The sequence below is a fragment of the Penicillium solitum genome (genome assembly GCF_028829755.1).
Source record: "Penicillium solitum strain IBT 25940 chromosome Unknown utg000002l_segment0_segment0, whole genome shotgun sequence".
Classification (NCBI taxonomy): Eukaryota; Fungi; Ascomycota; class Eurotiomycetes; order Eurotiales; family Aspergillaceae; genus Penicillium; species Penicillium solitum.
Window position 1 is genome coordinate 331,100 of NW_027072122.1, and position 13,691 is coordinate 344,790.

At 48.7% G+C, this 13,691-nt stretch overlaps 6 protein-coding genes across 6 annotated transcripts; 3 read left to right on the forward strand and 3 right to left on the reverse strand.

The window, feature by feature from the left end:
* Positions 1-207: 207 nt before the first annotated feature.
* On the forward strand, positions 208-1,767 carry N7455_003761 (DUF1593 domain-containing protein; the record flags this gene model as incomplete). Its single annotated transcript, XM_040958585.2, has 2 exons — positions 208-516; positions 574-1,767. 2 exons carry the CDS (start codon positions 208-210, stop codon positions 1,765-1,767), a joined length of 1,503 nt encoding a protein of 500 aa, XP_040810983.2.
* A 109-nt stretch (positions 1,768-1,876) lies between these two features.
* On the reverse strand, positions 1,877-3,293 carry xanC (transcription factor xanC). The gene is made up of 3 exons (XM_065604569.1): positions 3,061-3,293; positions 2,526-3,008; positions 1,877-2,462 (listed from the first exon to the last, which is right to left on the reverse strand). Exons 1-3 carry the CDS (start codon positions 3,170-3,172, stop codon positions 2,110-2,112), a joined length of 948 nt encoding a protein of 315 aa, XP_065462120.1. The 5' UTR covers positions 3,173-3,293; the 3' UTR covers positions 1,877-2,109.
* Positions 3,294-4,931: 1,638 nt separating this feature from the next.
* On the forward strand, positions 4,932-5,714 carry N7455_003763 (DUF4149 domain-containing protein). Its single transcript, XM_040958634.2, has 2 exons — positions 4,932-5,391; positions 5,461-5,714. The coding sequence occupies exons 1-2, from the start codon at positions 4,980-4,982 to the stop codon at positions 5,622-5,624; spliced, it is 576 nt and encodes a 191-aa protein (XP_040810926.1). The 5' UTR covers positions 4,932-4,979; the 3' UTR covers positions 5,625-5,714.
* Positions 5,715-6,366: 652 nt separating this feature from the next.
* Positions 6,367-8,021, forward strand: xanG (cytochrome P450 monooxygenase xanG; the record flags this gene model as incomplete). The annotated part of the gene is made up of 3 exons (XM_040958567.2): positions 6,367-6,960; positions 7,037-7,906; positions 7,959-8,021. The coding sequence occupies 3 exons, from the start codon at positions 6,367-6,369 to the stop codon at positions 8,019-8,021; spliced, it is 1,527 nt and encodes a 508-aa protein (XP_040810975.2).
* Positions 8,022-8,365: 344 nt separating this feature from the next.
* N7455_003765 (uncharacterized protein) lies at positions 8,366-9,829 on the reverse strand (the record flags this gene model as incomplete). Its single annotated transcript, XM_040958604.2, has 2 exons — positions 8,366-8,808; positions 8,878-9,829. The coding sequence occupies 2 exons, from the start codon at positions 9,827-9,829 to the stop codon at positions 8,366-8,368; spliced, it is 1,395 nt and encodes a 464-aa protein (XP_040810917.1).
* Positions 9,830-10,738: 909 nt separating this feature from the next.
* N7455_003766 (anaphase promoting complex subunit CDC16) lies at positions 10,739-13,118 on the reverse strand (the record flags this gene model as incomplete). The annotated part of the gene is made up of 2 exons (XM_040958676.2): positions 10,739-12,948; positions 13,022-13,118. The coding sequence occupies 2 exons, from the start codon at positions 13,116-13,118 to the stop codon at positions 10,739-10,741; spliced, it is 2,307 nt and encodes a 768-aa protein (XP_040810953.2).
* Positions 13,119-13,691: the final 573 nt, after the last annotated feature.

Genomic DNA, 13,691 nt, shown 5'->3' on the forward strand with positions numbered 1-13,691 from the left:
TAAGGCCAAACTTGGTGCAGGTGGTTACAATTGCTGGTTTCGTCTTGTCGGCACAACTTCGGCAGTTGATCCCCGCACTAATCCAGGCTAAAGTGGCTCGAGTTACCATTTCGGACACTTGACGAGTAAACATGGTGTTCAAATATGCTACCCATTTCTTAATTTGCAGTTGTATCTTTCAAAGTCCCCCCAGAACCAATATCTACCATGGCCTCTTCGCGCCAGTTCCAGTCTTTCCCCTCCAAGCCCCGCGTGTTTATCCTAAGCGACATCTCAAATGAGCCGGATGATGCAGAGTCTCTGGTGCGCTACCTGTTATATTCCAATCAGTTCCATACAGAGGGGCTGGTGGCTTGCACATCAACATGGATGAAGAGCAAAGTCTGTCCACAGGACATGCATAAGATTGTAGATGGCTATGAAAAGGTCGTCGATAACCTCAATTCCCATGTCCACCCGGATGACCCATACCCGACAGCCCAATATATGAGATTTCTGATCAAAAAGGGTGCAGAGGTATAGCGGTCAATCAAATTCCGTGTCCAAACCAACTGATCCTAACTCCCATCACAGACATATGGTATGGCGGCAGTAGGAGACGATATTCCCCTCAGTGAAGGCGGCCAACTTCTCTTGGAACGCATTCAAGCACCGACCGCGGACCCTCTCTGGATTCTCTGCTGGGGCGGCACAAACGTCTTAGCCTCAGTGCTCCTCAAAATCCAAAATACACACTCAAAAGCCGATGCCGTAGCCCTGCGGTCCAAGCTTCGCATCTACACAATCTCCGACCAGGACGACTCAGGAGTCTGGCTGCGCACCACCTACCCAGACCTCTTCTATATCTGCTCCGTACACGGCTGGAACCAATACGGCATGGCGGCGTGGACTGGCATTTCAGGAGACAAATGGTACGGCTTCGATAAGGGCGGACCTGATCCATCCAAGATCAGCAAGGAATGGATCCGAAAGAACATCCAAATCGGCCCGCTCGGCTCGACATACCCTGATTTTATGTTCATTCCAGAGGGCGATACTCCAACATTCCTGTATCTTATTCAGAATGGGCTAGGTGTTGCCGAACGCCCTGAATTTGGCTCTTGGGGCGGTCGATACATCCAAACCGATATCAGTAGACGGTATGGTGAGCATAGCCACTACAGTGATACGCCTGATGAGGTTGATGGGCTCGATGGTCGGAGCCATAAATCCAACCAGGCGACTATCTGGCGCTGGCGCGACGCTTTCCAAACGGACTTTGCAGCTCGGATGCAATGGTCGCTCACTCCTGATGTCGGGAAGGCAAATCATCACCCTGTTGCAGTGGTGAATGGAATCAAGGGTCCTGCACCGCTAATATTTGAGCTGGAGGCTGGCTCGAAGTTCCAGCTAGATGCCTCGGCATCGTATGATCCAGACCCCAATGATTCTCTAAGCTTCAAGTGGTATCAATATAAGGATCCAAGTGCGACGCAGTGGTCTGTCCATCATGAGGTTGGCGAGTTGGGCATTAAATCTCTCGATGAGGCTGGTAGTATTGTTGAGGTCACGCTACCGCCACCTGAGAAGTGCTGTGTCGAGCTCATTAGCCGCAAGGCAATTCAAAAAGGGCAGTTGCTGCATATTATTTTGGAGGTCAAAGACAATGGGTCCCCTGCGCTGATCACTTACCGGCGTATTGCTATACAGGTAACAAATGAAAACTTGCTCGGGGGTGGCGGTGGTGCTGATGCTATTGGCGATACTATGAAGGATTTTATGCACTAAATGGGGAGCAGATATCATGATGTTTGAACATCTGTATAGATGAATTACTTTCATTGATATCTTTTTAGGTCTGGCAGCACAAAGTACTGCTTTCCTTTCAATATTCTCCCAGCTAGCTTCTCTTGGGAGAAATTTTCTTATTTAGTCAACCCAGTGGTTTCTCTTCTAGCCCGATATTGTCTCACATTCGCTCGATCAATACTCAGTTTCGGTAAAAGTAGACTGCTCTCTAGACAGTAAAAACCATGATATATGCACAATTCGTCCATGCCCGCTCTTGGTGTATATCCCACTGTCAACCCCTGCTCTACCTCTCTATCTTTATACATGACCACAACCGACTCACATCATCCTAACAGGAAATGCTCCCCTTGGTGGGCCTGTATTTACCGTCTTGTGCAAAGGACACACTTGCGGATATGACCCCCCGCCCATCCATGACCTTGTTGTGGAGTGCGTAGGGGGTCCAGAGTGTGTATTGTGAGGATAACATAGACAACCCAGATTTTGTGTGTTGGACTGGTGTGCTGCAGAACCATGATCCGAACCATTCTGACCAGCACCGTAGGGAGAGGTCTGTGAAGGGAATGAAGCCATAGAAGCCGATGCCGGAGACTCTGGAGGAACCAGAACAATCACTTTGTATTGTGGAGACATGGTGTTGATGACCTGGATGATTTGAGGCAATGCCTCTTCTGCCTTTTGTCAGTTGCTTGGTTCAAATGATAACTTCTATACCATGAAGTTGGAGTACTGACCAGTCGCAATGTAGTACAGCGGCTGATTGGGCGCTGATGTAGACAAGGAGTCTGGTACCAAGGTCTCCGTGGTACCTATCATTTCCCGGTATGTATCGCCATTGAGACCACAGCTGGGTGGTGACATGCTTTTGATTGGCTGTGCTGGGGCGCTTGTTATAGGAGATATTAGACTTGCTTCGCTGACTCCGGTAAATTGGGAAAGATCCCCGGGATACACGTGTTGTGGGAATGTGTTGAAGTCGTTTGGCCAGGACTGCGATAATGGGGGATATGACGGCATGAATGAAGTAAATTGGTCAGGGATTAAAGGGGACACATCGCGCGAGGTAAAACCGAGCTCATTCTCCGAGGATGAGTGAGACCTTGGGAATAGCGATGGGTTATATGCCTGGTCCCATCCGTTGAGAGCAGCAGCAGCCCTGAGTTCGTTCGCGATGACGCGCTCTTGAAGTTTTGCGATACGCTCTCTGATCTTGCGGCCTTGGTTTCGTCAGTTACAGACTTGTCTTCTCTGTTTGTGGCAATATCTTACGGTGGTTTCTTTGAGAAAGGCGGTTCTGCAGTCTCCTCCTTTCCAGCGGATCTTGTGTCTGGCTGAGGATATCCTCATCCTTAGGACTGGTAGACTGCTCTTCCATCTTCATCTTGCAGAGTGCCGTTGTGCTGTGTTGTAGGTTTGTATCGTGCCCGAGGATGTTGCATATCTCATATAAGTTCTTTCAGCAGAAATTGCGAGTCTCCAGGTGTTCAGTGCAGAAACTCAGAAGCAAAAGGCCCATTGCCGTCAGCCTCTCTTTGCTTTATACAGGCCGTGTGCCCACGAGGGAACATCGCTCCTGATCTCACTGTGTGACGCAGCCTGTACAACGGATCTTCGGTGATCAATGATTCGGTCTGAAAGCCACTGGTTCAACCTCCGCCTTTTCAGCCGCGTGATGCTATTTGGTCTAGCCAGGTCAAACTACCTGCCCTTCTCAGCTTGTCGACTCCTTGTAAACAAAGCTTTTGTGCAGGATTGGGCATTCTGGGAGAAGGTTTCAGGATGGTCGCACGAGGTGGTGTAATCAGAGGCTATTCCCGACCTGGACATGTGTGTGGACATGGCGCTGCCCTGGATACTTCCATTCCTTTGTTCCAACAATCTGGGATTCAGCAAAAATTATGAAACCCTCAGCTTGGGTCCACCTCGATGGCTCAAAGACTCGCGTATCGGAGCCGAACAACCTGTTTTGACCCCTTGACGTGACAAGACCGTGCTACCTTGCCCTCAGTGGTAACCTACTTACCCCCGGTACTTTTGGATGATTATCCCCGCCTACTTATACTTCAAATCACATGTAGGTGTCAAAGTATCTTGTTGTAGACTCAGGCATCTCCGAATTCAGCCTTTATACTATCTGATTACACGGACCCACGTGGCAAGGGCAATTGCCATAATCTTGTGTTCAAGCTGAGAATGAACCAGACAGACGATCTCCTATTGGGCTTTATCTGTCTCCAGGCCACCCTCATCAACAGTTCATAGAAGGACAGGGAGTCCAGGGCTATGGTAACAGGCCACCAGTTGCGAGGCTATCACCGCTAGTACAACCTTCAATGTGAAGTCTAAAAATAAGACATGTTGGCCCATGGCCCCTTCCTGCAAGAACAATGAGCTCACGCTAAATATACTCCGGGTTTGACCTAAAACGGTTGTCTTATACCTTCTTTTACTCTGGGTTTGGGGGAGGTCACATTATCTTCTCAATTGCTCTCAATTCTTCTTGGTTCCAATAGTTCGAGACTATAGCACTGAGCACCTCCCAAAAGAGTCATTTATGAAGTTGCGTCATAGATGGGCTGACTTCCCATCCTCAGTCCAACAGCTTAGAGTGTGGATGAACTTCTTTCATGAACCTAGCTAACTGTTAGGGGGTGCTACTTTGACCGCTCTTACCCCCCCCCCCCCCCCCCGGGGTATATATGCATGTGAGATCTAGCCGTAGGAACTGGCGGAAGATCCGGTTTGGTTTGTCGCTGGATTGTATTCTGGAACGCAAATCTCTTTGTGTAACGGAGTGAGAGATGCTTTATTTAGCAAGTGATTTGTAATTTTTGTCTGCAACGTGCTGGTCTTGAAATAGAAAGTTATTGGTGCCGCACAACTATGAGTGTAATATGAAGTAGTTTAGCATATAATATTCACATTATAGTAGAATGTATGGGAAATAAGCCAATATCAACACAATATGATAACAACCAATCAAGTTGCGCATTTTAGGCATCAACATCTAAGTAAAGACAATCAAACCCAACGTCCACCAGCCTTGACTTTGTTGGTTGATATCTCATCCAGTAAGCCGCCAAGGATTCCGTAACCAGCCGGGCCCCCAAACAGTAACACCACTCTCCAACTCATCTTCCCCTCTCCCAGTCACAACACGCTTCATTCTATCATCACATCTTGACAGAATGGTGGCTTTTCTCGATGTCGTGGGCAATCTCCTCCCATATCATCTTCTCTCCTATGGCGCCCTCCTCGGAACAGAGCTCTACCAGGCGCGTCTCTTATCTCTCAAACAAGCAAGCGATCTCATGACTAACCAAATACAGAGCTTCATCAATACAAAGATTTGCTACCAAGCCTTGCCAATGAAGGAGTTCATCCTCCTCCAAAAGCGCCTTTTCCCCATCTACTTCGGAACGCAAGTCGGACTCACAGCGTTGACGGCAGCAACACACCCACCATACAGTATTTTTTCACTGGTCCAAGACCCATGGAGCATAACTCCTCTTGCTATTGTTGGTTTGACAGGGTGCTTGAATTGGTTCATCTACGGGCCTCGGACAACAACTGCAACGTTGGTCAGGAGGGCATTACAAGGTGGGATTGCGTTTACCTGGATATGTCTCATTTCTTAAACTATACAGCTAACACATATTCTACCTACAGAAAGCGAGAACACTGATTCAGACGCCGATGGGTCAAAGGCGCATCGGGCTAACCGCAATTTCGCGCGAAATCACGCAATGGCCATCCATTTGAATGCTATTGCCATGATAGCTACTGTATTTTACGGGTTCTCGCTCTCTGCTACGCTTGTAGCAGGAATTTAAGCGACGCCACCATATCACAAAACCTTGGGGCATGTGTGACTACAGTCACAGGGTTATGAATGACGTGTTCATATCATATTCCTTCTCGACTCTTGATATCCTTTGTCTTTTAACACAAATCTCAACTGTCTTTGAGGCTGTTCCACCTACATAAGAATGGAGGTAGTCTTCTCCTTTGAATAGCTTCACCTAAATATCGAGGTTCTCAGTCTATGTAGTAGACGACCCCAGTAGATACAATATATCTTATCTAGCGCCTATACTAATCACTATTCCACATTTTAAGCCATGGTAACAACCTATATTCTACCTATCACTTACTTATCTGTTCCTTTAGAGAATAATATGCTCTCCTGGGTTTTGATGATAAAAATGACACCAAGGAAGAAGATTGTACCACATATTAACCTTCAGCACTTTACATTATATATATATGTCTTACCAAGCAGAAACTCCGAGTTCAAGACCACCACTTTCCAAACCCAATATACCAAACCCTATCCGAAAACCAAAGCCACATAGCAGTAAGACCCAGCAGAAACTCACCCAAAGATAGCAACGGTGGACAGACAGTGTGACATCAGCACAAGTGTGTTGACTTCCGCTGACACCAAGTGCATTAGGGCACGGAGCTCCAAGTAGACACTTAATTCTCTATATAGTACTAGCAAAAGAGTAGCAAAATCCATTTCTAATTTATTCGATTCCTGTTTCTACCAAATCCCCCAAACGTATTCCCACCATGTCGTTGCTCTCTATAATTATTTCCACCCTCCTAACCTTCCTCCTCCCACCCCTTCTCTTCCTAATATGGTACCTCCACATCCCCGGAAACCTCCCAAACCTCCCCAAAATTCCAATCTACGTCTCCATCCTCGGCCTCTGGTCCTCAATGGGCCAAGACGAGATCTACGAACGCTGGTTCAGGGTTTCATTAGAGAAACACGGCGCCGTATTAGTCTGGTTCGCAGGACGATGGAGTGTTCTCGTCTCACGACCGGATTGGTTAACCGATATGTTTCGCAATGAACAAATATACGCAAAAGCAGGGAGTCAGATTAAGATCCCACATGCTGTTATTGCGATATTAGTCGGTGATAACATCATAAATTCCCACGGTGACAATTGGAGACTTTATACTGGTATCATGAAGGCCGGATTACAGAAGAAGGTTTTTGAGACGACCTCTTTATTGAAACAGTCGAGGAAGTTGGTTGATGTTTTGATTGATCTGCAGAAAGAGACTGGAGCCAACAAAGGTATTTTAATTATGGCAGATGTACAAAAATGGGCTGTTGATGTGATGGGCGAGAATTTCCTAGACTTGGATTTGAAGGTATCAACCATCAACTAGCAATGAATATCCATCTCCAATGCTACAGTTGAATAAATACTAACCAACCCTCTGACAGAGTCTGGGCCAACCCAACGGCACCGTCCGAATCGAATCCCTCCAATCCATAATCAAAGCAACCCTCTTCAAACCAATGTACTTCAGCTTCCCGGATCTCGACCACTTCCCCTGGCTGCTACCCTCACGCAAACGTGCGTACCAAATAATGCAAGAATTCGACAACCGACTGTACACAATGATCATGAACATGCTCCACAAGCGTACACAAGATAAATCCACGCAATCCGAAGAAATGGTCTCGCACATGCTGGGGGAAGCATACACGTCGGGCCGAATAACCGAGAAACAATTCCGCGATAATCTAAAGATCACCTTCCTAACAGCCCACGAAAACGCACAGCAACTCGTCACATCGATGTTCTGGCAGCTGGGGACACGAATCGATATCCAGGATCGATTACGGGAGGAGATCCTGACTACAGCGAAGACCCATCCAGATCCTTCACAGGAAGTCATCAATAATCTCCCGTACCTGACGGCCGTGGTGTTGGAACTACTTCGTCTCTTCCCGCCTGTATGTCAGCTCATTAACCGTGTCGCGTTACAGCCCGCGCTACTGGGGGGAGAACTTCCTATCCCGAAGGGCGCGTTTGTGGGATGGAATGCGTGGGCGGTGCATAGTAACCCCGATGTGTGGGGTTCCGATGCGCGGGAGTTTCGAGCTGAGAGGTGGGGGGAGACTGTTGAGGAGATGCAGGGGCGCTTCCGGAGGGAGACGGTTCGGGGAACATATATTCCGTTTAATGCGCATAAGCGGAAGTGCCTTGGGCAGGGGTTTGCGTTATTGCAGGTGAAGATTTTGTTGTTTGTTTTGTTGGGGAGGGTAATGTGGGTTGTTGATCCTGAGTATCGGTTGAAGATGACGCCGGTATGTTGTTTCTTTCTGGTGGGGTTTGATGATTGTATGCTGATTTGAACAGGGTGGGATTCTCGCGCCGCTGGATTGTCGGGTTATCTTGACGGAGTTGAATTCTTCGGCATGAACAGACCGAATCGTACTGGACGATGGAGTTGGTATCAGATATGTTGGTGATCGATGTGAAATAAAACGTTAGAATGAGTGGCAATGGACTAGAATGAGCAAGGAAGCACTCCATAATCCAAGAAACGTGGGATCAACATTCAAATATGATCAAATGACCGCTAAATTGTCCAATTGTCTAAGATAATCGCTCTCGTGGTATCACATGTAGCATGGGGGGAAAAGTTCAACCCCCAAAACGCCGCTAAAAAAATAACCAGACGCATCTATCCTCGCGTCATAGATGTCAGGTATTAACACATTATTGTAGGTTGCTGCAGTCTGCCGAACGCTGGTTGCATATCGTTACAAGATAGCTTGCCATTGTGCAGTTCTGGTAGCCTCGAATTCGTACATCTTCACGCTTTCCAGAAGTACAAACGATTCGTATCGAAGTCCTCGTTCGCGGTCTTTGGCTTCGGACCATTGTTCGACGGTCCCGTTCCAGACGTCGGCGTAGCCATCGAACAGTGACCGCCAGTAGCAGGCTTCGGCGGCAGGCGTGAGATATCGCTCACGGAAGGTCTTCACACTATTGTTGGCGATGCGCTGTGCAACTTTAGTGTTGCTAACCAGGGGCTCCATCTTGTCAGGCAAGTCGCTGAAATCGCGCTCGACCTCGACATAGTTTTGGTTGGGACCATCTGCCACCAATAGATAATGGTGATGTTGAATGAATTGAAGTTTGTGTGCGACAATAACAGAATTGCAGGCCTGTCGATATTTTAATGAAGCCGAATAAGAGCGACCTAAATAATGGCGGGTGGTTAGTTGACATGTCCAAGTTCGCAATAGAAGAATAAAAAAATCAAACTCACCTTCAACATGCGCAATAAACATATAATGGCAATGATCTTCCATCCTGAGGACATTGGAACCCGTGTTCCAATCAACCTGCTTAACATCGCCCCACGACTTGTCCCTAGCGGCCTCCATCAACGCGCGTCGCAATTTTGGCGCAAAACTGGGCTTGCCCCGCCAGACCAACTGGGGCGTTTTCTCTGACCAGGGGATATCCATCTTCTCAATTCGTTCAACAACCTGGTCATAGGGCCCCATATAATTGTCGCGATTATCCCAAGCCCAAAAGCTAAAATCCGGCATAAGCCACACACCTTCTTCGGTGGACGTGCGCGAAAACACCCAAACCGGCCATTCGGAATTGGTCACATCCTCGACTTTATCCTCCACCGAGAACACAAATTCCAAATCCCGTCGAGAGACTCGTTCCGGGTCGGCGGCCAGCGCACGATGGATTGAGCTCAACGTCCCCAGAATTTTCCGTCGATGATCCTCGCCCTTGGATCGCGCCGTGACCACATATAATTGTCCATTGGAGATAAATGCACGCGCCATACCATGTTGGATTGGGATAGCGTCCAGTTCTACAGCCGACAAGCGATCGTGCGAAGACCAGAATTTGACACCGCGCGCGACGTCCTCAAATAACCCAGGGAAGGCAGATTTGCACTGGCTGTTGCTGAGGGCCTCGTTGCGACCATCCCGGGTATATTCAAAGGACCAAGTGCGGGTGGTGTCTGCCTGGAGACCGGGTTCGGGACAGGTGAGACATGTCGAGCATTGGAAGGTAGTGGAGGATTCGCAAGCGCAGTGTCCGGCGGGGATTAACTGGGTGAGGACGGGATGAATGTATTCTCTGTCGGAGTTCATGCCAAACCAAATGACGATGATGGCGCTGAAGCTAAATGCGGTTATGACGCAGAGAAGCGACAAGCCGCGTCGCGGGCGAATCGGAAATGAGGCTGTCATGGTGATGATCTAGACTTGCACGGCATGATCTGGGAATGATCTGGGAATTGACGTTTGGTCTTGGTATGTGAGAATAGTATAGTCTAAAGAGTGTTTGAAATGGGAAGAAAACATAATAACAAAAGAGAAGGGGGGGGGAATCAAGCCCTGAAACGATCCCTATAAAGGGCAGTGATGCGCAAGTATGGATGATCGCCCCCCTCAAATACCAGCATTGGCGAGCCCCAACCCGACCCCAGTGGGGGGAGCGGCGTCATCGTTCTTTTTTTTGTCTTTTTTGTCTTTCTTTTTTAACTTGATGTTGGGTACTTTTAATTGGTTTGATATAATTAGATTGGTTGGATAGGAATAATCCTCCGAGAAAGAAACAGCAGTCTGTACAATAAAGAGCAAAGGGGTAAAAAGGAAAGGGAAGTGAAAAGAAGAAGGAATTGCCAAGACTCAACATCAACTGGACCCTGTTTATGTCCTGGGGCCCTGGGGCCATGGGGCAGGAAGCTTGTTGATCGTTACCTATGGAGATAATATATATACTATAGTACTGTAGTACGAATATAGTACGAACTGACATCCTTTCAAGGTTGATCTACACTACTTTGTCTCTAGTAGCTAATAAGCGAGACGCTATAACAATTTAGCCTTGGGGGGCTGAAGGCTACAGTCAAAGTGAATAGGACTCTGTTTGAACTACTATTTTCCACGTCAAACTACATACAAGTAGAACCAATGCCTCTTAACAATGTCAGCTTGATCATCTAGTATGAGAATGCATTACACAAAGAAAGAAAGAAAGAAAAAAAAAAAAAACACCAATTGCCCCAACCCCCTAGCCAATTTTCCTTGGTAGAAACGCCCGCAATGCATGGAAAATAACGCAAAATGGCACGTAGAGAGCATTCAAAAGCTTGGTCATTGTCCAGAGTGACTTCGCCCATGTCGTATTCCCCGACTGCGACTGGATGGTGCAGGCGTCTGACTGGCTTCCATATCCGGGGTAGCAGGGACTGCGGGTCGACGTTGTCGGCTGTGTCGTACGCGGCCGAGAGCTCGGCGCAAAAGTCCGTCCGCTTCGTCGTCAAGATCCATTTCCACTTTTTCATCTTCGGCTGGGGGCGTGGCGACATGAGCCGCCTCCGCCGTCCACCCTTCCACAAAGGGCTCTTGACGTCCACGTCGGCGAGACATCTCTTCCGGGGGGACTCGCTCTTTCCCCTTATGTTCACGAGACCGAGCAGATCCCCGACGCTTGGAGGAGGCTGCACTGGCTTCTCGCATACTCTCCTCAAAAGCCGTGCGGTCCTTCTGTCGCCCCTCTAAGGCCCAGAGCTCGAGGGCACGGGAAAGTAATGTGCCCGCCACACCTGCACCCCCGGCTGCATCACCGCCGCCACTCGCCCCAAGTACACGCACGGCCTCATGCAAGGCAGTCACCGCGTCAGTGGTTCGTCCCAACTCCAGCAACACAAGGCCACGAGACGTATGAAGAGAACCCGTCAGCCCGCGATCTTCGTAGCCCCCAACGCCAGATGCGGTAGCGATCGCCGCTGAGCCACCCGTTCCACCACCCAAAAATGGCGAGTAGCCCATGCTGCTCCCTCCCGCACCCACACGGAGACATTCATCAAATTCACCAAGGGATTCGGAGAGACGGCCCATGCGACGTAAGGCATGACCTAGGTTTGCACGTGTAGCCACCCAGGCACTGGGTTCGCAGTGAAGAGAAGTAGCTAGCGCTAGTGCTTGCCCAAACAATTCAATGGCGCCGCTAAGATGATTCTGATGGTAAAAGACAACTCCAAGCTCGTTGAGAACTAGTGGGTCTCCGCCGACGGCTGAGACGATTCCGGAGGGATTAGGTGCGAGGGAAGGGACAGAGCCGGGGGCAGCTCCAGTCGACATGGCATGAGCAGCACATAGATACTCGTGCGCCAGAGACATGTTATTGAGAGCAAGATGTTGCATTCCCAAGAAGAGTTGGGGAAGATGGCTGCCTTGGAAAAGGCGAGCAGCAGTGCTGTACGCTGCAATGGCTTGGTCGTGTTCACCCTCTGCGGCAAAGGTGTGCGCAAATCCAATCCAAGCCGGAGCCGAATGTGGATCTAGCAGTGAGGCCTTCGAGAAGAAGCGTCGCGCCTCAGCCACCTTTGATACCGACAGATAGTACACTCCGATTGCCAAGTATGTGTAAGGCTCCTCGGGGGAGTGATCGGCGAGCATGTGAGAGAGTAAGAATAGGGCATTCGTGGCACCGGTCTCGTAAAGGCAAGCCAAATGGAGCGGATAAATAGCCGGAGCATGGCCAAGGTTGTTTTGTGCGGGAATGCTGGGATTTGTGGAGGCCAGATCGGTGGATTGAGATGTGGAGAGAATAGAGGACGTCAATTCCAAAGCTTCTGCAAACCGGCATTGCGTGTACAGAGCTTCCGCGCGGGACAAAAGAATATCGGGGTTCTCGGCAAGATTATAATGTGTGGATAGGGTTTCGGTGGCATCGGAGAGGATGGTAGGGGAGGAGTATTTCGATAGACGGGTCGTGTACAGCATCTTTGTAAAGTGGGCAGCCTCTTGTGCCATCATGGGATCGGGGGAGGAGACGGAATCGAAGTCTAGTGATTCAAGGAACTCCAATTCTTCCGTGGGAGACATTAAAGAGTTCTTCATCAGCTGGTCAAATGCTTCAAAACACTGCACATCAATCCGCACAGCATCCTTGTAACAGTCCCGCGCACGATCAAATGCATTCTGCTTGGCAAAGCAGAGTCCCCGTAAGTAACACATGGCGGCTTCAAACCGTACATTATTGGCATCCTCACGTTCTCGCTCCTCCGCTCGATCACTCCGCGGCGTCGCGCTCTTCCCATTGCGCAGTGTGACATGGCTTTGGTGTTGGATCTTGCGGCGGGTGTGGTTATTGCGGATGAGGTCGGTGGGGTTGTGTTCACCAAGGATGGAGAGGGCTTGTTCAAATTGGTTCTGTTTTATGTAGCAGTGGGCAGCAAGGTAGCGACAGGCGGTGCTTCGAGAAACGAGATCCTTGCGGGACAGAAGGGCCAAGGCGCGCGTGAAGTTGTTATTCGAGAAATGTACTTGAGCCAGCCAAAACGCGTCGGAGTCACTGTCTTCGCCAGCAAGTCAGTATCGCTGGTGTGGTTTTTTTCTTGGTTGGATATCCACGGAGCTTGTATTCCTTACTGGTAAGCGCCAGAACTTTGTCCCCAATGTAGATTGCGGAATCATGCTGGCCACGGTTTAACGCGTCCTGCCGCCAGGAGCGCAGGAACCTTTCCATATCGACAGATGGGGCGCGTTAAGGGATGGCTTCGCAGAGAGAAGAGACATATAGAGAGATTCCTGTTCGAAGCTGGAGATATCCAAGCAATGCAAGTAGCAACTTTCTCATGAGCGGGTCCTTACCCTATTTTGAACCAAACAATGGTCCGTGCGCAGTTTTGATGCTGCCCAGGTGGAAGGTTATAACAACATTGAATGTACGGAGTATGTACGGAATACCTAGGTAAAGTGTTGGCTTATACATTTATTTGATCAAAAGCTATAATATGATAGCCAATACCAATATGCAAGCTAAAACACAGTTAACGTAATACTTCTAGTCTAAGTCAAACACAGCCCACGTGACTGTCTTATCCTTGCTATGCCAAGCACCTATCCGTACTCCCTCAACACGCAGCTTCTACTCCGCTTACAACACTCATTAACCAACTGACTACTCCGTAGGGATACTCCAAAGTTATTTACAATTAATCACACATGTAGTATCCTTCCGAACCATTTAATTATGCTCATATTTTGTAGTAGTACTTGTATTTGTATTATAGCTACATATCTAGTTCAAATGCCATGT

What these genes read in the sequence shown, in the direction of transcription:
- xanC (XM_065604569.1), bottom strand. Translation starts at nt 3,172, where the DNA reads ATGAAGATGGAAGAGCAGTCTACCAGTCCTAAGGATGAGGATATCCTC. An exon ending in CCTTTCTCAAAGAAACCACC is followed by an intron (nt 3,009 to 3,060) that starts GTAAGATATTGC and finishes GACGAAACCAAG; the next exon opens with GCCGCAAGATCAGAGAGCGT. An exon ending in GCTGTACTACATTGCGACTG is followed by an intron (nt 2,463 to 2,525) that starts GTCAGTACTCCA and finishes GACAAAAGGCAG; the next exon opens with AAGAGGCATTGCCTCAAATC.
- N7455_003763 (XM_040958634.2), top strand. Translation starts at nt 4,980, where the DNA reads ATGGTGGCTTTTCTCGATGTCGTGGGCAATCTCCTCCCATATCATCTT. An exon ending in GGTCAGGAGGGCATTACAAG is followed by an intron (nt 5,392 to 5,460) that starts GTGGGATTGCGT and finishes TTCTACCTACAG; the next exon opens with AAAGCGAGAACACTGATTCA.